At 39.5% G+C, this 22,539-nt stretch overlaps 2 protein-coding genes across 4 annotated transcripts; one reads left to right on the forward strand and one right to left on the reverse strand.

The window, feature by feature from the left end:
- Positions 1–1,767: 1,767 nt before the first annotated feature.
- On the reverse strand, positions 1,768–5,017 carry LOC117599029 (tripartite motif-containing protein 29). Of its 2 annotated transcripts, none has more exons than XM_053239850.1 (5): positions 3,832–4,007; positions 3,475–3,708; positions 3,133–3,286; positions 2,750–2,809; positions 1,768–2,604 (listed from the first exon to the last, which is right to left on the reverse strand). In XM_053239850.1, the coding sequence occupies exons 1-5, from the start codon at positions 3,967–3,969 to the stop codon at positions 2,087–2,089; spliced, it is 1,104 nt and encodes a 367-aa protein (XP_053095825.1). In that variant the 5' UTR covers positions 3,970–4,007; the 3' UTR covers positions 1,768–2,086. The 2 variants fall into 2 exon arrangements, with proteins under 2 accessions (XP_053095825.1, XP_053095826.1); XM_053239851.1 differs by adding an exon at positions 4,519–5,017 and having other exon boundaries at positions 2,480–2,809; positions 3,832–3,927.
- Positions 5,018–14,656: 9,639 nt separating this feature from the next.
- LOC128317071 (leucine-rich repeat flightless-interacting protein 2-like) lies at positions 14,657–17,361 on the forward strand. Of its 2 annotated transcripts, XM_053239853.1 has the most exons (6): positions 14,657–14,738; positions 15,321–15,428; positions 15,833–15,915; positions 16,401–16,559; positions 16,787–16,879; positions 17,130–17,361. In XM_053239853.1, the coding sequence occupies exons 3-6, from the start codon at positions 15,895–15,897 to the stop codon at positions 17,238–17,240; spliced, it is 384 nt and encodes a 127-aa protein (XP_053095828.1). In that variant the 5' UTR covers positions 14,657–14,738; positions 15,321–15,428; positions 15,833–15,894; the 3' UTR covers positions 17,241–17,361. The 2 variants fall into 2 exon arrangements, with proteins under 2 accessions (XP_053095828.1, XP_053095827.1); XM_053239852.1 differs by lacking the exon at positions 14,657–14,738 and having other exon boundaries at positions 14,996–15,428.
- Positions 17,362–22,539: the final 5,178 nt, after the last annotated feature.

Genomic DNA, 22,539 nt, shown 5'->3' on the forward strand with positions numbered 1-22,539 from the left:
CAAAACCTGAGGACAAACAGGCCCTGCAACGGTTTCTCGGCATGACCAACTACTTATCGAAGTTCATTCCACACTGTAGTGACGTCACAGGCCCTCTACATGGACTGTTAAAGCAAGATGTGGAATGGTCAAAGAGCTTTCACATGATCTCCGCCCATTCTTTGCCATGAGAGAGGAATTTGTTGTTGAGGATGGACTGATTTTTCTTGGACAGAGACTCCTAATACCACCATCGCTACAAAGTTACTATGTGACTCAGCTACATCAAGGCCATCCAGGTCTGGCGGCCACAAAACGAAGGGCAAAAGAAACAATGTACTGGCCCATGATGTATGGTGATATAGAGAGAGCACTCTCTCGTTGTGCTCCTTGCAATGCCCTCAAGCCCCATCACTCAAGAGAATCTATGCAGCTGCACAATGTTCCTGACCTCCCCTGGATGTTCACTGCTGCAGACATATTTGAATGGCATGGTAAAATGCACTTGGTTCTAGTAGACTCGTTCTCTGGTTGGTTCGAGCTCGACCATCTACCTGATATGAGGAGTATCACGGTAACTGCGAAACTTAAGAGACACTTTGCAGTCCATGGCATTCCCCAGACGCTCATGACAGACAATGCACGGCAGTTTGTATGCAGTGAATTTACAGATTTTGCACGTGCGTGGGGTTTCGAGCACATTCGGAGTAGCCCTCACTACCCTCAATCTAATGGCCTTGCAGAGCGTGCCGTGCGATCTGCCAAACATCTGATGGAGAAGTGCGATAGGGAGCACAGTGACATACAGGCTGCTTTACTCCATCTGCGTAATATTCCACGTGCTGACCTGCCATCTCCTGCCCAACTCCTCCTCTGCAGGCGTACAAGAACCTTTCTTCCTGAGTCGAAAGACAGAATGACACCCTCTGTATGCCGTGGCATTAAGACAGTGCTGACCAGGAGAAGAAAGGAAAGCAAAGCATACTATGATCGCAATGCCCACACCCTTCCACCTTTACAACAGGGTCAGACAGTAAGGATGCAGACAGCTCGGGGTTTCGATAAACTGGTGGTCATACAGGGCTCTGCCTCTCAACCTAACAGCTATGTGGTAACCTCTCAGGGCAGACAGTACACAAGTAATCGACGTCTCCTTCTCCATGTTCAAGAACCTGCACCCGCTGAAGGTGCGGAGGATGATTATAGGCCCCTTTCACCAGCTCCACCTCCTACAACCCCCTTTCACCTGCAGTGATGCCATCTCAGGGTGAAGCACCTGCCACTGGTGCTGCTGCAATTGCCCAGCCTGTAGTGACTCGTTCAGGAAGAGTTAGCCATCCCAATCCTCGTTATCAGGACTATTTCACTCGTTAAGGACAGTCTTTTTAGTTGTCCACAATGTTACGTTATGTTGTATTTATTCCTTAGTTAATTTCGAATACTATGTTTGTATGTTTAGTCTCTGAGTGTTATTTAAGGGAAGGGATGTAGAGTTGTTAAATGTTGCCATAGCCCTTTAAGGTTGGTGTTATACGGGAGGAGGCGGGTAGTCAGGTTTTAGAAAAAGAGGGACACAGGCAGACAGGTGTAAAAAAAGGAGAGTAACCAGAAGGAAATAAACAATACGTTCTGTTGGCAATCCTGTTCTGCGTTGTATCTGTTCTTAAAATAATTTACACTATGCGTTTGACCCCAGAAATGTATTAATACAGGCACCGTGAATCATTCGTGATGTTCGTGAATATCCCCATGAACACACATCAGCAGCAGAAAAATCCAAAAGTTCGAGTAAGTTTTATTATTTCTTAAAAAAAAAAAAAACAGAATTCTATAAGACATTTTTACAAGCTTCATATTGGAAATTTTGTGCATTAATGAGATTTATTAACATGAAAACATCATGTAAACATACATTCATCAGAGTTTAAAAAAAGTTACTTAATATTTTATAAGTCTGGTCAAAAGCAGTCAGCTTATACAGCACTGACATCCTACTGAATTTAATTTTGTAAATAATAATAATAATAATAATGCATTACTGTTACATTCATTACTGTTTCTGTACAAAATATTACCACTGAAGCTATTACTAACATTTCATATTGGATTACATTATTCTCACAGTCGAGTCATAAGAACCTATACAGAACCCAGTGTATAGAGGCTGAGTGAATGCGGTGTGGACTCTGTGGAGGAGCCTCATCGTGTCAGAGACGCTGTAGAAGGACAGAGTTCCTGCACTGTGATCCACATACACTCCTATTCTGGAGGACGCTGGACCGTGAAGCTCAGTCTCAATGTCATTGTGACAGAAAGAGACAGAGGACAAAAAACACACCAGACTCCAGGACTGACTGTTGTAGCCAAACAAACACTCGTCACCCCCTCCTTTCCTGCTGATCACTTTATATGAGACTGATATGGACACATCACCGCTCCACTCCACCTCCCAGTAACAGCGTCCACACACACTCTCCTTACACAACACCTGACACCAGTAATCAAATCTCTCTGGATGATCAGAGTATTGTTGTTTTGTCCTACTGCGTGTCACCGCTCTGTTCTCCTCAGAGAGAATGAGTTCATGATGTACTGTGTTTGGATCCAGAGTCAGATAACAGAAAACTAAAAAGTAAAATGTTCACAGGTTAGATGTTAATCACAGGATTTATAATAAGTGTGTGTGTGAGAGAGAGACACCTGTCTGTGTTTGTCCACCAAATGCTGCTCTATATCAAATATAGTGTGTGTGTGTGTGTTTTACACCTACACTGCAGAAAATCTTCTCTGCTTTTTGGTTCTGAGGGTAAAATCATCGGAACTGCTGCAGCTGTGGAAACACAGAGACAAAATGGAGATGGAAAAAATGATGTGGAAACAGTTAAAAGTAGGAATATAAAAAATTAGATTCCTATCTGGTTTCAGACAGACACCTCAACAATGTCACCATCTCAGTGGGGCGATTTTTCATATTTGAATTCATGGAGGTAACTACGGTTCTCTCTAAAAATATAAGATTAGTTTGTGGATTTGTGATTAAGTTATGATGGTTTGTGGTTTTCTGCAGTCTTGTTAATGCTTACTTCTTATCACTGTTATATGAATTTTATGGCTGTCTTTACTGTAATGCAGAACAAATGTTTGCTTGTTTACATTGTGGATGGATTTTGTTGAATTCCTTCTCACAGATTTTCTCGACTCGTTTTTTCAGATCTGAGAGAGATTTCCTCACTCCATCAAATGAGAGATTGACAGTGAAGCTGGGTGAGTCCTCACATCCAGGAGGAACACAGAGAGATGGGAAACTCTACAGAGAGGAAACACATAACAGAGAAAGAGAAAAGTGTAGGAGAGGAACGAATGAATCTCAGACTGAATCAAACCAAAGACACACTTGTGATCTCAGACAGGAACATTTATTGTTGCTGTAATTAGCTTTTAGGAGGAAACTTTGTGAGGAACAGCGGCCTCTGTAGATCAGACGGTGAGTGTTACCTGGAGGAAGTGGATGTGACCGTGTGTGTGTGAAAGCTGCTCCAGCTCAGTGACTCTCCTCTTATGATCAGCAATCTCCTGCTCCAGTTGCTTCAGGAGTTGTTCAGCTCGACTCAGTTCAGCTTTCTCCTGAGCTCTGATCATCTCCATCACCTCCGAGCGCTTTTTCTCCATGGAGCTGATCAGCTCAGTAAAGATCCTCTCACTGTGATCTACTGCTGCCTGTGAACGCTTCTGTTAGGACACACACATACACACACACACAAACACAAACACACACACACACACATGATGGAGGTGTGTTTAAAGTCTTTCTCTTTGTGTGTGTGTGTGTGTGTGTGTGTTTTCACTCCTCACCTTAATAGTGTCCACAGTCTGTTTCAGCTCCTGCACCTTCTTCTGCTTCTCCTGGATCCTCTGCTGGGATTTCATCTGCTCTTCTTTTAGTTCATTCTGAGACCAAATAAAATACATTTCATTATTTCTGGAGTTCATGCTCTGCAGAATTATAGTAAAAATAATATACAAACATACCAAAAATGGGAAAACATTTAAATAAAAAAAACACACACACAATTAAATCATTTAAAAATATTGCTTCTAGAAATTAAATAAAATAAACAAGACAAAAACTAAAGTAATTTCAATCTTTTATATTTTCTGCATTTTTATCATGATTTCTGGCTTTGTATGAAAAATTCAGCTAGCAGAAATATTAATGTTAACTGAAAATAATATAAACATCAACACAGTAATAACACTTACAGAGCTTTAACATGGTCTTGTGAAGACTTTAGCTGTAAAATGCTGTAAGAAGGTTGCTGGGTGTTGGCTGTTTAAAGTACACTGTCTGGTCTGACTGGTTTAATACTTCCTTACCAGCAACACTTTTAATAAAACAATTCACTTCACAGTGATTGCGTCTTATAACAGATCAAATCAACTGAATAGAAATGTCATTAGAATGTATACAGAATTAGACTTTATACAAAAAGAAATTTGTATATATTGAGTTGGAAAAGAATAATAACATCAAGTTCTCACCTGTTTTTCAGTTCTTTCTGCTTTAGCTACAACAGTATCATGGCCTCTGTGTTGATCCATCGTACACAGATAACAGATGAAGCTTTGGTCAGTACGACAGTAGATCTCCATCAGTTTGTCGTGCTCAGAGCAGATCTTCTCTTGGAGCTCTGCACAGGCTTCAACCAACTTGTGCTTCTTAAAGGCCGGAGACTGATAGTGAGGTTGAAGATGATCTTCACAGTAGGAGGCCAGACACACCAGACAGGTCTTGAGAGCTTTGCGGTTTATTCCAGTGCAGGAATCGCACTTCACATCTCCTGGTCCAGTGTACCAGCGAGCAGTAGAAGCAGCTTGGAGTTTCTTCTTCTCCTGTCTCTGCATGTTTTTCCTGTGTAGAACAGGCCTTGGAGTGAAAGTCTCTCTACACTGGGGGCAGCTGTAGACTCCCTTCACATCCTCCTGATCCCAGCGTACATTAATAAACACCTTACAGAAACAATGTCCGCAATGGAGAGTCACTGGATCCTTCAGGAGATTCAGACACACTGGACAGCTGAACTGATCAGTTTTCCTGCACTCACTCACACTGATCGAGAGAGAGAGGGAGAGAGTGAGAGTGAGAGAGAGAGAGAGAACAGCACTCTGAGTGTTCTGAGTTTCGTTATCTCTTTAGTTAACTTCCTGTTCTTGTGTGTTATGTGTTAGAGTAGGTAGGGCTTTAAAGAATGGTCAGATTACTTGCCTGACTTGTTCCAAATTTCTCTGTTGCATGTTTGAATCTGCATGTATATCATTGCTGGAATATTTTACAGTAAAACCACATTGACAGCACATCACTGTTACACTGACTCAATAAAACACTGACTCAATTAAGAAAAGAGGCACGTCACAAAGGTTTTAAAATGCATCTATAAGTCCAGGAAAGTTAAGGGGAAAGATACTCTTCAGCTTTGTCTTAATGATTGCACCCGAGCTCTTAGACAAGAATGCAGAAAACCAGAGCGAATGTGGAAGAATAACAAACTGCAGGTCTCATGACATTTTTACGACGTGCTTAACAAGTTATCAGAGGTCTGAGAAAGAGGCAAAATCAAAATATCTCACTTAATTAATAGCTCAGAACGCAAATAGTCCTAAAGTATTGTATAATACGGTCGACTCTGTGTTAAATACTTCTCGGGCTGTTGGTCCTGACCTTTCTCATGAGTCCTGTGAGGAATTTCTCAATTTCTTTCATTCATAAAATTGAAGAGATTCATTATTTTATGTCTTCTTCAGGGATCACCTCTGCTCAGCTATTTAACCAACTTTCAACCAGTCTCCTCAGCCCAGCTCCAATTGTGACAGCCATTATTAATAGCTCTTTAGCTACCTGAGTTGTGCCAGCTAGCCTTAAACATGCAATTGTGCAGCCTTTGCTTAAAAAAACTCATCTTGATCCAGCTTTACACAGTAAGTATAGGCCTATTTCCGAATTGTCGGTTATCTCAAAGTTGCTGGAGAAGGTTGTTTATTCACAGCTACACTCTCATATGAATTTTTTAAAATATCCTAGACAAGTTCCATTCAAGTTTTAGATCCTTACATAGCACTGAATGTGGATCTTAGAGCTGATTTTGATACTACTGACCATAGTATTCTTTTAACTTGCCTAGAGTCTGTGGTTGGCATCCAGAGTCTAGCTTTGCAGTGGTTTGCTTCTTACCTGAAATTTAGGACTTTCTCAGTAAATATAGGAAATTTTCCTTCTTCACTGGCCCCCTTATTTTGTGGTGTTCCTCAAGGTTGCTTCTTGGGTCCCTTCTTGTTTTCCCGTTATATGCTTCCCCTGGGTACTATTTTTTGGAACTATAATATTTCCTATCCCTGCTATGCTGATGATACCCAAGTTTATTTGGCACTTAGGTCAAACAGCAGCAGCACTTTTGGGTCCGTCTTTAAATGTCTTTAGGACATAAAATGTTAGATGGCTAACAGTTTTCTGCAGTTAAATGAAAGTAAAACTGAAGTCATTATTTTAGGCTCTCCCACCATATCCTCTGTCCTTGAGGCCCAGTTAGGTCCTCTCTCCTCTAACACACACAAATGTCAAAAATCTTGGAGTTTTTATTTATCTTGTAATCAACTTCTATCTGTCCCCTGTTGTCGTAGCAAGACAAAGGGTGATGGAGCCTTTTCTGTGGTTGGTCCCAAACTCTGGAACAGTCTCCGCTTTCATGTGAGGTCTGTTCTGTCTTTAGCTATTTTTAAATCTTCTCTTAAAACGTAGTTTTATTCTTTGTCTTCTGATGTTATTTAATGTGATGTTATGATGTTATGTACAGCACTTTGGATCAATTCCTGTTGTCTTTAAATGTGCTTTATAACTAAAATTTGACTTGACTTATGTTAGAGTGGTTTTTGTCATCTGTTTTATCTGCACTATTTTTAAAGAATGGGATTGAATCTGATTAACTGCTACTCTCTTAGTAGACATACTAAGTTGTAAAGAGAGAGAAAGAGTGCACAGAGGTGTGAGTGGACAACTGTTTAAATTAGAGGTTTTCAAGTAAAAAGTGCATAATTACGAGTGGTCAGAAGGAAGTCGTGCTGTTGTATTTAACGTGTTCTCCTGTTTCAAATTTAGACAGGAAGTAAGGGAAGAAATTGTATTTTCGTTTCTTTTTTCTTTGAACAGGTCAGTTATCTCATTTGTATAATTAGAGGAAATATTGTTTATTATTTTGACCTGGCTGTCTTCTGAAATTATACACTCAATAAAATAAAAAAGAAGAAAAAATTATAATACTCGAAATCATTATAGGGTCCTCAAGCAGTAAGAAACAATGATCTGTTTAAGAAATGCAAAAACTAAATTAATCAAATTAAACTATGGTTTAAACTAACTAATGGGAAATTTCCAATAAAAGGTTGTCATGGTATCCAGGGGCACTTCCGCCTTGGGCCGCTAGAGGCACCCTGGCTGTCTCGCAGGACTTCTTCTTCTGTTGTCTCCCTGATTTCCTGTATTAATGTTTTCTTGTCTTTGTTGCTCTATTTAAGTTCTTTGGGGTTTTTTTTTTCTGTCTTTCTTTCTCTTTTAGTTGCTGGAGCATAAGCTTCAAGTCAGATTATGTTTGTGTTTGTTTTTATTGCATTTGTTATAGTTTGTACTATTGCATAGTGTGTTTTGATAGTTTAAGTATTTTAATAGTCTTGTTTTCTTAGTTTAGATCAGTTTCTGGTTACCCTGGTGTTATGGTGTTATCTGTCCCTGTGTCTGTTTCCTTGGGTTATGGTTCCCTAAATAAAGAAGTTCTGCATGTGCATCTGTCTCCTTGGATCTCCTCATGACAATGGTACCTTAAGTGTAATAAAACTAGAAGAATGCAGGAAGATTTTGGAAGAAAAGAATACTGGGGTGGACTTAAGTGGGGAGAGTTTCAGAGATCGGAAAAAGAAGCTAAGCGTAGACAGGACGTTAGTGAGGAAAAGAAGAGAAAACAAGATGGGAGGTCAGGTATTTACTATAAATCAAAAAATGATGACTTTGATGCTGCGACGAGTTTGTCTTTGTATCCGCAGATAGCCGAGCCTCCTCCCTCTCCTCACGAGCCCCCAGTGCCAGCATCCCCACCTCCAGTCATCACTCCACCTCCCCCTGCACCTCTTTCTGCACCTCCTGCATCCAAACCACAACTGATGAGGAAAAAGGAGCTGTAGGAGGAATAGACTATGAAGAGCTTGCAAAAGCTGTGCAAACACTGCTGGTAAACAACAACCATGACATAGACAAAGATGATGTTGAATCCTCTGAGAACAAACTGACCAAGACAGGAACCACCTGATCAGGGTGACCATATCAATACCTTATATCATATAACACCCTCTTCAAATGCACACGATCCAGTTTCCTCATCCCAGAGCTGGACAAGACGCCGGGAACGATGTGTTCTTCCCCCAGGTCATATACGTCCACAGACCTCTTGAAGTGTCTGAACTAGACTCAGTGGTCAAAGACATTGCAAGCCCCAAGATCAACACTGAACAGTGCATAAGGGACTTGAAAACTCTCGACAGTATGGTCAGGCTGACTAACCAGGAATGGACTAAAGTCATGACGAGGGTCTTCGGTCTGTAATGGGAGCAGATTCGCAATGATCCTCAACATCCCTCAGATCCCCGAGCTAAGAGGGACCTGAATTATCATCCAACTAATTCACTGATATCTCAAGCAATCCTTACTGCTGTTTCTCGCCTGTTTTTCCTTGATTTTACTCATAATTATGAATATGCCATCTGTATTCACAAGTCTCTTCATCTTTGAACTTTCCAGCTGTGGAGGAAGGAAGAGAGTGGCCTTCTTAGTGCAAACAGATAATGCTACGACTTTTATCAAAACTTATTTCCCTCTTCTTAGTCATTTTTGCAATTACCAAGGTATTTTATAGTGAATATATATATAGTCAGTTACTTTCAGTTTCATACAGCTGCCCCAGCAGAGTAACTGGGACATTCCACCGAATGGGTAACATTTGCTTTTGTAACTTTTAAAAATGAAACTTAATTTTTTATCCTTTTTCAACACTGTATCTAACAACATACATATTTCACTGTTCGAAATGTATATTGGTCAATCTCAGTCACCTTTTTTAATTTTTTTTACAAGGTTTCAAATTAGGGGATGGATGCATTTTTCTCAGTCCTGTTACCAAAAATCAAGTGTCTTTTAAAAAGCAAGTTAAAAAAATAAGTCAACTAATTCCTTTTGTCTTCTACTCACAAAAGTGTTTATCTTAAAGAAATGGTTGGTAAAATGTTTTAATAATTTATATTTGTCACTAAAAATTCACTAAATATGCACACAAGGTGTATTTAAAAAAAAAAAAATGCAAAGCCATTTTTTATTTTACAGGAGACCCAAACTACAAGATTATAATTTTTTAAGTCATGTAATTAAGTAAACTATTGGATAAATGATGAACATAACACAGATGAAAAAAGACGCCTAACCTCATTTTTTAGAACAAAACAATTTAATAACAGGAATGAACAGTGCGTAACAGGAATGAACACCTAGTAACAAGAATGTGTGTGTGCATGTGTGTACATAGCCTGTGTGAGAGAGAGAGATTTCTGAAGGAATGTGTTATGTCCATGTAGTTCATCACAATCAAGATGGAAAGAGAAGAAGAGAAGGAGGGAGAAACAGAGAGAACAGAGATTTAGAATGTGGTGGAACTATGTCCTTTCCGTCAGCATGCCATGGTGGGTGCTTCTGGCTCCTGAGGTCAAACAAAAAATGTTCAGTTGCAGAAAGTACATCTATCAGTGTTTAAGCTAGAATTGCACTCAATTCATAAAAACATACTGACCCTTTCTAATAAGACTTCTGCAGTTTTGCCCAGATTTCTCTGTCCATTTCCATGTGGCGACCTGTTACTGGCCTCGGGGGTGGGATGATACACACAATGTCCTCAAGCAAGTACCAAAGGATGTCTTCATGGGCTGGCCAGAAAAACCTGTTGAATCCAAGCTTTTGCATGCTTCCACGGATTTCAACATGTGTTTCACTTGTATCTGTGATGACACCAGGGTATAGATCACCATCATACTTCAGCACACACCATCTGCCAACAACTTCAAGGCTTTGCCACTGAACTTCTGTCATTGTGGGAGCCATGGGAGCTGTCTGCTGAATGTGGAACTTGAAATGCTTTGCGTTAAAGCACCCACAGTTCAGATTCTGTGTTGTTGTGCACAAGCAGCTGACATCCCTGTATATCATTTCTCCATGGGCTAGGGACACTACCTGATGGATCCTCATAATGGATGGAACTGGTGGCACATCATTGGGCATCTCTGAAACTGTTTTCTGAAATGATTCCTCGCTGACAAAAAAACAACTTGATTGTTGTGTCTGTTTCTTGTAAAACAGCAAACGACTCTGCAGCATCAGGAATGTCTCTACCTTGGCTGACTAGACAGTCAGCCCTTCTCTTCAGGGCCCCTCCCACACCATCGGGGGCACCCTTCCCATGGCTCGCTTCAAAAAAGTTCCACGTCCCAGCAGTGAATCCTCGCCTGAACAGCTCAGTACTTAACAAAAACAAATTACCTCGCTGTTTATATTGAGAGCAAGGGCCGTCACTGTAAAAATGGACAGTGGACACCTCTGGGTGGGCACTACGCACATAATCAAGCACTGGTGACAAGTGCTGCCAGATTGCTGGTGGTCCTTTTATTCTTGAGGGTGACACTGTACAGAAGGACATCGGGCGAGGGGCTGCATGCGCATAAAGCACACCCGTGTGCAGTGTTGCCTGCTGATGTGATCCTCCGAAGTGAACTGCCTGTATTTCTGTGCTGTACTTGCAGAGATAATTTTGAGAAAAGTCAACATGAATTAAGCATTCATGTGCTTTTAAGCTTCGTCTCAGTGCCCTGTAGTGGGTAAATTGTTGATGTTAAAAGTGTGTCTCTTAAACCTGTGCAACTGCAGGTTTAGATGTTCCAGCAGTTCTTCTTGAATGGTCTGGAACTCTTTTTTGATTGTGATTTTAGATGCTGTTCCATTTGGGTCATTCTTGTGCTGCTTATCTACAACTACCCACTGGATATACGACACTTCTTTCTCTGGACTGTACTCCATAGAGACTGGGATAGAGAGGTCCTTGCATTCAGAACATCCATACATGCACTTTATATTTTCTGTATCACATGAGATCTCTTTCATAAGGTCTTCCAGATTGATGGTGCTGATTACTTTCAAGTAGTGTAGCTTCTGCACAAGAAAACCCAGATTCTCATGCATCTTGCACATGCATGTGTCCCGATCACTCAGAGTCAGGTGAACAACCCAAAAAGGTCTGAGCTTACAGAAAAGTGAGTAAGAGACGGAGCTTTGTTCTTCAGCCAAAAACTGCCTATGCAGATTTTTCATGGTATCCAAAAGAAACCGTTTTTGCTTTTTGTTTTTCTTCAGAGTGAGGGTCTGCTTCTTTCCAGTTGTGATGCAACTCACATCATCCCTCAAGTAAAAATCCCTCACTCTACTTATCAGACCATTCACAATCCTGTTGTTCTGCTTCCGCAGGTAGGTGTAGTTAGCCTTCATATTCTTCTCATTTTTGTATCTTTTATTTGAAAAGCCCAATGAATTTAGAGCATAGCGTTGTATTCTGTACTTTTTCAGAACTTTTCCTGTTATCACTTTTGAAATGATTTGCTTTTCCTTCTCCCCCTGTGCTTTTTTGTATTTGTTACTGATGTCCTCCAGCAGAGCTTCATGAAACAAAAGGGTCTTCTGAATGGCCACACTTGGAAGCTGTTTAAGCTGTTTGTTTACCTCTGTGCGTGGAGATGCATTTTTCTTTTTAATGCGCTGGAGTTGTTTCTTGTACTTTTCTGATTTTTTTTGGTTTGTTTTTTTCAACAGAATCTTCAGTTCTTCAATTTGTTTATGAAGCTTCTTTCGTGTTTTCGGCTTCTTCTCCTCCCCTGATTATGCTGCCTAAAAACATTCATCACAATAAATTAAACATTGAAATAGTCAGTGAAATGTACTGCTACACTGTTACATTGACCTATTTGACCTGATGTCTAAATTCATAGTGTAATGTAATCATGTTTATAAATCCAACTCCTCTAGCAAATTATCTTTGGCACATGATCCATTTAATAAAGTAGACCCGGAAGTGCTTGGCTGTGGATGTACAGCTTGCTCTGGTGATAACTGGGGGCTGTGTGGAGGGGTAACAAGGTGTTGGAGGGCTTCTTTCCTGTCCTTGAACCTATGGTAAGCCTCTCTCCTCTCTCTGAGGTCATTGATTAGTTTCCTCCTGCCTGACTCTAGATCCTTCCTGTATCTTTCACATTCCTTCTCTAAATATTTCTGTCTCCTCTGTGGGTCTGCATCACGTCGTTCACGATAAAGTCGCTGCTTTTCTGCAGCACTTAGTGGTGGATTGGCACTCTGCAAGTATGGTAAATACATGGTACATATGATACATTTACAATATAAGTAATGGTAACTGTAAAACATAAAAAGATCAAGTAAATCATATTACATAAACTAATATTCACACTATTAAATCAATGCACCAGAGAATGCAACTCACTCCTGTTACTATTACTCAGTCCTATTATGGCTTTTATGAGTAACAGGACTGAGTTTTTAGCATAGAATTAGCAAATACATGCTAAATAGCCACATGCCACACATGCTAATAGCATGAGAATACTGAGCAAATTGTAGTGATTTATCAAAAATGTGTATTCTTAAAATTTGAATCATAATATTTCATGGTAAATTATAGAGGCAGGGAGTGGGGACATGCAACAACTGCTATTTCTTTAGTGTTTTAGGTAGTTTTTATTAATGATTTTAATTATACATTCTAAATTTTGCAGTTAGCTAAATGTGAAGACACTTTGCTTAATAATAAAATGTACTTTAGAGTTAATTTTCATGCATTTTTATACCTTTAATGTCCTGGGGACAGAAATGTTACCCATTCGGTGGAATGTCCCAACTATAGATTAACTGGGACAACCAGAATAGCCTTCAGTGCCAAAATAATTTTTACTCTAATTATGACCAGTATAATCTTTATTTTTAGATTATTAAACATAAACTATTTTTTTTGTTGTTGTTGTTGAAAAGTGTGCTATCTTTCTTTAAAATAAATGCCCCTTGGTTTGACATGTTTTCTAATGCAGCGAAATGCATACATTTGTATGTGTGGCTTTTTTTCCTCACCTTAATAGTGTCCACAGTCTGCTTCAGCTCCTGCACCTTCTTCTGCTTCTCCTGGATCCTCTGCTGGGATTTCATCTGCTCCTCTTTTAGCTCATTCTGAGACCAAATGAATACATTTCATTATTTCTGTTTCAGGAGATCATGTTCTACATGATTATAGTAAAAACAAAAATACAAAAAAAATTGTAAATTGTACATTTGGGGGAAAAACGTCTAAATTAAAAGTAGAAATATTGCATCTAGAAATAACTAAAATAAAAATTAAAAACACCCAAAATAAAAGTAATAAAGTATATAAAGTAAATGAAATAAAGTATAATAACTAATAAAAGTAGTTTCTATATTTCTCTGCACTTGTACATGATGAGTTCTGGTTTTGTGTGGAAATGGCAGCTGGTCCTGGGTGTGAATGTGTGGGTACGGTGCCCTGTGATGGACTGGTATTCTCTCACCTTGTGCCCGGTGTTACCAGGATAGACTCTGGATCCACCTCAACCCTGATCAAAAAAACCCTTACACATGTTCTGCACATTCCTGTAATATTACACAGTATGTAGTGTTTTTATATAAATATACACACATTCCTGAAAAAGCTGTTGTATTGAATCCGACTCATGTTTTCTGCCCCCTGGTGGATGATGTGTGCACTACAGGCAGTAGCTATCGTTTGAATGAATAAATCAAAAGTGGCTGCCTTCATGTGGTGACTCTCGTTTTTGGCAGTGAAATCTTTTCCAAATTTGAGTAAGTTACGGTAAGAATAACCTTCATATTGTTTTATATATATGTAAGGTTTTTGTTTGGCTGAAATGCAACTAATGTTAACTGTTAGCCAAGTGAGTCCAAGTGACTGATGAGTCAAATATATAAAGCACGCATGTGGAAATGAGCAGTTCAGCTCTGGCACTTTTTCTGCGGGAAAGAATGAAAAGGATGGTAAATGTTATCAGGGCACAGACGCCATTTTATCCCCCAAATGTTCAGTGTGTTTGTGTGGATTTGATGGCAGTCCTGTGCAGCAGTGCACGCGCCGTGTTTGCATGTGGAGTGTAGAGCCACCAAAATGTTGGAGCGAGAACACAGTTTGAGAGGAGCACAAAAGCGCAAAGCTCAGCACATCAAAGAACAGCGGGAGCAGGATTTCTTCACCACTGTACCGAAGCTGAGGGAATGTTTTCTGGCTGCAGGGGAAAAGAGATGAACAGATGAAGCCCGGATTCAGGCCAAAATAAAGATGCGGATGTTGCAGGATCGGAAAGAAACATCTCCAAAACGCACGAGAGCCACTTCTCCAAAACGCATGTGTTTGTTTCACAAAACAAAATGGTGAGTTTGTACCAAGAGCATGGCTGGTGTCTTCATCCTCGAAAGGTCAATTATTTGGTGATCATCAGTCGGGTAGCGATTGGGGGGGAATGAAGATGAAATCCTGCACAGATTGCACTTTACAATCCTTCTCAAGGAATTTAATGCAAACAAGAAAGAAAACCTTCTAAAGGTAAGAACATGCTGCTGCTGCTGCTGCTGCTGCTGTTGTTGTTGTTGTTGTGCTGCATGTGTTTATTTTCTGGCTCTATCTGTCCTGTGCTTATGCTATAAGGACATTCATAGCTGTTTTCATTCATAGGCTTTTTGGCTGTAATGGACTTAGTTGTGTATTTGATGCTCCAGTGTTGTTGTTGTTGTTGTTGTTGTTGTTGTAGTTGTGAGTTTAATGAGTTGTTAATCCGCTGTGATGTATGAATGTGTTGAATGTGTAAGTGTGTCTAGTGCATGAGTAGCAGTGCAGTATATGTATGTGTCAGTGAAACATGGCAGTGGTCTGATGTCCATGTTCAGTGTGGCGCTGCGTGTTGGGATTGAATTGAACAGCGCACTGAACATTACAGGAGCGCGCGCGTCTCCAGAAAGGCCATTGTGACGTCACAATCAACAAGCAGCGCCTCTGGTGTGAAAAGTTTCCAAAAAGAGCGCAGAGGCTCAGTCTTTCACTGAACTTCATACTTCCAAGCTGTTTATCAGACGTGTTAAGGTGAAGGTGAGAGAATGCTGTCTTTCAAGAGTTTGGTCAAATTTGCAGTGTGTGCAGCTGGAGCTGGAGCTGTGGCTGCTGGAGTTTATTATGTTCATAAGCGTGGAGATGAGGAGCGGAGTACGGAGGCCTTCGAGGGCACACCTGTCGACGAAGGTAGGCCATTTCCATGAGAGCTTCTCAGTCCTGGTGTAGCCATGCATTGTTAAATGTGATTAAAAGAAGTAGTTTTTCCAATCAGGGATGTAGCCAGAGCTTTTAGGCCACACTGTGGTGGCCAGGTTAGAGCAAATATTGTGTTTTATTGTGCTGGCAGTCTAGGGTGAAGCAAAATACTAATCAGCATCCATAGGAAATGACATATGTCACTTTCTACCCCTATAACAACAATAATAATAATAAAAATAATACATTTCAGTTCAGTAGGATTTTTCAGTGCCGTATGAGCTGACTGCTTTTGACCAGACTTGTGTGAACTTCAAATTATACATATTAGGGACCTTAATTAATTAAACTCTGATGAATGCATGCTTACATGATGTTTTTGCTTTTGCATTTAGCCCCAGTGCAGAGAGCCTCTTCAGGTTTTCTGCATTCTTCTGATGGACACAAGGACACGCAGATGGACAAGGCCACCCCTGAGGTACTCCTCAAACCTCAATCACATTCATTTACCAGCCAGCAATCAGCTATTAGGCTTTAGATTTTGTACTGGATTACAGTTCTGTGCAATATCTACCAAGATTTTGGGTCATTATTAGTCAAAACATGTCGATTTTAATGCAAAGTTGGTTATAATTGGTTTGTATATGTAAGTAGTTACTACTAGGTGTGTATATGAGCTGTCTGTTTAAACTAGAAGGGTGTTCGGTCGAACTTTCTGGAGTTGTCTTTGTAAAGCTGAGAATAATAGATCGTCTGTAAACAATGCATTCAGTACGTTACATATTACATATCGAGAGGTAAATATAGTTCTTATGGATTCTTATATGCTCACAGTATGTCTGTACATGTGTGTTTGTTCATTCTTCAATGCTTTGTCCATTGTACATGTCCCCAAAATTTATGTTGGTCCTCAGAAGTGTGTAAACGTGTGTAAAAGGAAAGACAACATTTTTTAACCTTCAGGGGTCTGTGGCCGAGGCGGAGGAGAAGAAGGAGAAGGATGAGGTGTCCGGTGTTCAGCTGAACAGCGAGGAGCTCTATGTGCTGAACCTGGAGCACAGAGTGATGGAGCTGGAGAAACTGCTCTGTGAGGCTCACAGACAGTCTGAGATGAAAAGCAAGGTGAGTGAGAAAATCCTCACATTAAACAATATTTCTCAAATTAATATGAGTACCAATACAACTGAGAAAAGAAAATATCTCCACACTGGAAGTTATGTTCACCTGCGCCTAAAAACGGTCCAAGAGAGACGATACAAACTCTGAGCAGACAGTATTAAGTTTTGATCAGTTATTTATTGATCTCTGGGTCTCATTAAGAAATGTTCTGACCTATGGCTGTCTTTCAGGAGTGTGAGCAAGAGCAACAGGCTCCCAGAGTCCTGATGGAGAAGTACGATGAGGTGAAGGAGGTGGTAAAACAGAATGAGGAGTTAAGGAAGGTGAGCTCTTTTATGGGGGAAAAAAAAAGCTTTGCAAGAGAGACAAAACAAACTTTGACCAGACAGTATTAATTCTTTCAAATTTTGATCATTTATTGATTGAACTTATACTGAATATTAAGAAATTTTATTTGATTATGCATAACAAAATAATCACTTAAGCCCATTCAAGTCAAACTTATAAAAAATTCACAAAGTGAAGGAAAGTGGCCCCTTTAGCACTAAAGTTTGAAACTCTTCTGTCTTTCAGGAGTGTGAGCAAGAGCGACAGGCTCACAGCATCCTAAAGAAGAAGTATGATGAGATGAAGGAGGTGGTAAAGAAGTATGAGGAGTTACTGAAGGTAAAAGCCTTTTTATGAAGCCGTGACTGCTATCATTACTCTGGGCATTTCAAACACATGGGCATTTTAGTAATAATAATATAAGCTTAATAATGGTAATAGTAATAATAGTCAAGCTTAATACAATAGATACATTCATCTTTTCCTTGTATTTATTTGCCTGATGCTTAAATTTGAATAGACGTACAATACAAACCTAGAGCGGTTAGTTTCAAAGTCCTAAGGCTTCCATCAAATGTGTGGCAGTCTGCAAAAACCCGACGGTTGTCACTCTGGCTGGTACAGTCTTACTTTCTGCTAGTAATATACTTTAATGTCTAAAGTTTAAGAAAACACAAACATAGATTACCAAAATGCTGCAGTAAATGCAGTCGGTCTGCCTAAAGATGTCTAAAACTTTGCTAGGAGAGTGTGTTTTTCTCATGGTGTTATCATGTGTTTAGAGAGCTGCATGCCGTAGTAAAATGGACGTTTTAGTCTAAAAAAGACCAGAACTGAATGAACAGAGTGACTTTTATGTGATGTGCAACTCCTTTCCCCTTGTAAATTTTTTTTCTCCATAAGTAGATTAGGTTATAAATGTAGAGAAAGTCACAGCATCTTTCAGTGTTCTTGCATGATGTTACACAGTCCTCGCTGTTGGACAATAATGAACTGGACAATAACTCTGGTTCTCCGGATGAAATAGTGAACACTTTTTTGTTGCACCACTTCGGGAGCCCCAGTATGACAAATATTAAGAAAATGAAATATCTGCACCCTGGAAGTGATGTTCACCATGTCTAAACTTTCCAAGAGAGACAATACACACTTTGACCAGTGTTACATTTTTAATCAATTATTTATTGATCATATGAACTTCCAGTCCTCTCTGGCTGAAGCTGAGGAGAGAGCTAAGATTGCTCTGGAGTCCAGTGCTCTGCTGCAGCACGAGAACTCCAGCCTGAAGGACCAAGTGAAAGCACTGCAAGGCTCAGTGGAGAAGCTGGAGGGAAAACTTCATGAGACCCACAGGATGTGTGAAGAGATATTGGACGTAAGTGAGAAAAGCCTTAATAACAATTTAGACTTGCACATAAAAAGAGATTTGTACAATTGTATGGCTAAAAGTAAAAAAAAAAAAAACTGCACACTGAAAACAATGCTCTGAAAGTGATTTGTTAAAAACCGTAGCAACACTTTTGCAACCTTTTCTAAATTTTTATCACTTGCCACTTTTATCACACCTGACCACAGGTGATCACTTTAAGACTACATCCTGGCTCGGCTCGGCTTCCCATAAAATTCCACTAAAATGTGCTAATGAAATATTTACCAGTGTGTCTATATTATTCATCACTTTTAGTGAAACTCAATATTTTGAAATTTCCTTTGAAGCCTGTAGACACTCAGCTGATAGAACTCGATTGTTGCACGGTTTCACTGGGATCCTAGTGCAGATTCAAGTACAGTGTGTTTTAATTGAAGAAAGATTCATGCTTTTTTAAAGATTAACAGGCTTTTAATATGTTGGAACACACACTTTTGCTTCCCGTATTTTAAAAACCACTAGCAGCTGCCCGTCCCAGCTCATGAAGAGCTTGAGGACTAAATGATGACGGTGTAATGAAAAACCCATGGCACGATAATCATCCAACCCAACATTATAATTTGAATTATATCACAGCATTTGTTTACAGCTACACATTTTTAATTTAAATGACCCATTGTGGATGTGAATATTAAGCACTCATTAAGTTTGAACCTCTTCTAATCCATGGTTGTCTTCTAGGAGTGGGAGCGGGAGCGAGAGGGGCAGGATCACAGCACTGTTTTGTCCCAATTTGAAGACACTAAGGTAAGCTTTTCTTCTCTTGAAGCCACTGTTTCTGTGTGTAGGGGGGATTGTAGCACAGAGGAGTAAATATATAATGTTGGGGATTTTAAACACTCATTTTGAAATCCTGATTTGAGCCATCACTCATCACTTGAGTTCACAACTGATCATTTGTTCACAACCAGATGTCCTGTGGATCTTTGTTTGCAAGCTTTCTATCTAATGTGACTGAGTAAACTAGCTAACTGTCTTTCCGAACAACAATCTCTATTCCAAATCAAGGAACTCTTGTTTATAGTGGAAAAGAACAGCCACCTAATAATATTTTATCAGATTTACGTTAGATTTTGTGTTTCTTGCATTCAAGAAAGATTTCTGGACACACTTTCATAATCTACTAAAAAGCTAGTACACAGTGCTGCTTTGAATCAAAATGGAGTCCTTTAAGTGGCATTTCATTATAATAATTATAAGGTTTATCAGGAAGATTTTTGTTTAATAACGATAGAGAAGATTAATGGTGAAAAACATGCACAATGAATGCATAATTAATATTCTCTTAATTAATAAACCTTTTTTTTTTTTTTTTTTTGGAAACCCCAGCAGTTAAATGATTTTCTGTGCAGAGCGTGTGGACTGCCTGATCTATGGAGTGTCAGCTCTATAAAACAATAATTTCTTTTCTATTCATATCTGTATTTGTATCTGTTCATTTTGAAAACGTTATTCATGTTTGGTTACAGCCCTAACGGATGAATAAATGAATACTGTAAATGTATCATGAACATTTACATGAATGTGGTCTTTGTTTGTTCAGCGCATTTTATATCTGCGTGCGTACTCACACACGACACATGACATCTTTTTTTTTTTTTTTTTTGCATCCCATTGCCTTATGAATTTTTCTGGCAAATATCCTAAAAATGACAAAAAAGTGTGCCTCCTATTCATATATGTATTTTGTATCTGTTTAGAAAGCATTTGTTAAATTTCAATAATGTATTCATCTTCAGTTCCATCATTAGTGTAAAAGTAAATAAAGCAAATACTCTTTGGTCCCTGACCTTCCAGGTCTCCCGAGCTGAAGCTGAGAAGAGTGCTCAGAATGTGCTGGAGTCCAGTGCTCAGCTGGAGCACGAGAACTCCAACGTGATGCACCAGGTAAACACACTGCAAGTCTCAGTGAAGGCGCTGAGGGGACATCTCTATGATGCCTTGCATTAAGCTGTACTTTTCAAATTAATACCAGGACTTCACAGGCTGAACTCCTGATTATTGACTCTCCTGTCTACATTTTTGGTGTTTTTCCCCTTTTCAACACTATTGTAGCAAATTAGTGGGTGCACAAAGAAAGAGCTTGGAAATAACGGTCCCCAAATGGTATGTTAAAAAACTGCAGATACACTGCTGCAGCCTTTTCTAGCTTTTCATTACTTGCTGCTTTGATCACACATGACCCGGCTCACGAAGAGCTTGAGAACTAGCTGATGTGTGATGAAAAACTCATGGCATGATAATCATGCAACCCAAAAAAGTGAAATGGCCCATTGCAGATGTGAACATGATTCACTCAAGTTTGAACCCTTATCTGCCTCATGGCTGTGTTTTAGGAGCAGGAGCGAGAACAACAGCATTACATTGTCCTTTGGTCTCATGATGATGACACTAAGGTAAGCTTTTCTTCTCATTGAGCCACGAGTGCTATTGTGTATGAAAGAATTTTTTTGTGGCCCAGAGGAGTAAACACAGCCACATATGGTTCTTCCCCAAACTGGTGGCACGAAGGTGGAAGCACAGAATTGTCTAGAATGTCTTTGTATGCTGTAGCATTAAGATTCCCTTCACTGGAACTACTGGGCCAAACTGATGTACAGCAAGGTGTCTTTTAAAATGAAGGCAATTACAGTTTAGTTGTTTAGTTGCAGTTGGCCAGATGAAGGTAATAATTGCAGTTGGCCAGATGAAGGGACAAAACCACATTTTTCCACTAAAACATCTCTGCTAGGTTGTGATTGAACAGCACTGATCTGGTCACTCTATGTGCAGTACTAATATTAAGTCTACATTTAATTTAATAATCTATGAGATTTTAGGGAATAGTGTTTACAGATGTTGTGACGTATAAACTGTGGAGCTATTCTTATGAGTGATGATACTGTCCTTAAAAATTTTGAATGTGTGTACAAGTAAATAAAGCTGAAAACATTTTTCGTTGAATTTCCAGTCCTCTCTGACTGAAGCTGAGGTGAGAGCTAAGATTGCTCCAGAGTCCAGTTCTCAGCTGGAGGATGAAAACTCCATCCTGATGGAACAGGTAAAAACACTGCAAATAATGTTTGCAACTAAATGCTCAGTACTAATGTTGGTACTGTACCTTCGTCCTTTAATGTAAACATGAATGGAGTGATCTGGCGTGACATGTGGAGTTGTAATTTGCGAGTCTATCTGAGGGACACTCGTAACCTTGGAGAATTGAAGATGACTTGCTGAAAAGAATGGGCCAAAATTGAACTGCAGTTTTTTAGAAAGCTTATGATTTCTTACTGTATATGCCTCATAGCTGTAATTACTAACAATGGCTTTGCAACAAAGTAGTAATGTTGGAAATTTGTTGTGTCTGAATTCCTTCATCCCCTATCAATGTCATGCTCTCAGAACACTCTGGAGCACGAGAACTCCAACCTGAAGGACCAAGTGAAAACACTGCAGAGCTCAGTGGAGACACTGGAGGGACAACTCCATGAAACCCAAAGGATATGTGAAGAGATACTGAACGTAAGTGAGAAAAGCCTTAATAACAATTTAGAGTTGCACATAAAAAGAGATTTTTACAATCATACAGCTAAATGAAAAAAATAAATAAATCCTGCGCACTAAAAACAGTGCTCATTTTGCATTTTGAAAAAAATATTCATTGGACTATGCGCTCTTCGTTTGTCTCACCTGTACACACTGCTTCTCTTTATGATTATTGAGAGACCTCTTAAAGGGGCAGAACCTTGTAACCAACTGCTAATCATTGAAATGGTAATGAACACGACTGACATCTCAAACTTACACATATCAGCGCCAGTCAGACTCACCACTCGGGAGCCCCAGTATGACAAATATTAAGAAAAGAAAATATCTGCACCATGGAAGTGATGTTCACCATGTCTAAACTTTCCAAGAGAGACCATACACACTTTGACCAGTGTTACATTTTTATCAATTATTTATTGATCATAATCATACAAACCAACATTGCAGTTTTAATTACATCACAGCATCTGTTTACAACTATGCATTTTCCAAAAAAAAAAAGTGAAATGGCCCATTGCAGATGTGAACATTAAGCACTCAAGTGTGAACCTTTTCTGCCCCATGGCTGTGTTTTAGGAGCAGGAGCGGGAGCGACAGGATTACAGTATCCTTTGGTCCCATTATGAAAACACTAAGGTAAGCGTTTCTTCTCATTAAGCCACGACTACTCTTGTGTGTGGAAAATAAAAGTTGAGAACA

Source organism: Pangasianodon hypophthalmus, chromosome 14 (genome assembly GCF_027358585.1).
Source record: "Pangasianodon hypophthalmus isolate fPanHyp1 chromosome 14, fPanHyp1.pri, whole genome shotgun sequence".
In the NCBI taxonomy this organism is placed as follows: domain Eukaryota; kingdom Metazoa; phylum Chordata; class Actinopteri; order Siluriformes; family Pangasiidae; genus Pangasianodon; species Pangasianodon hypophthalmus.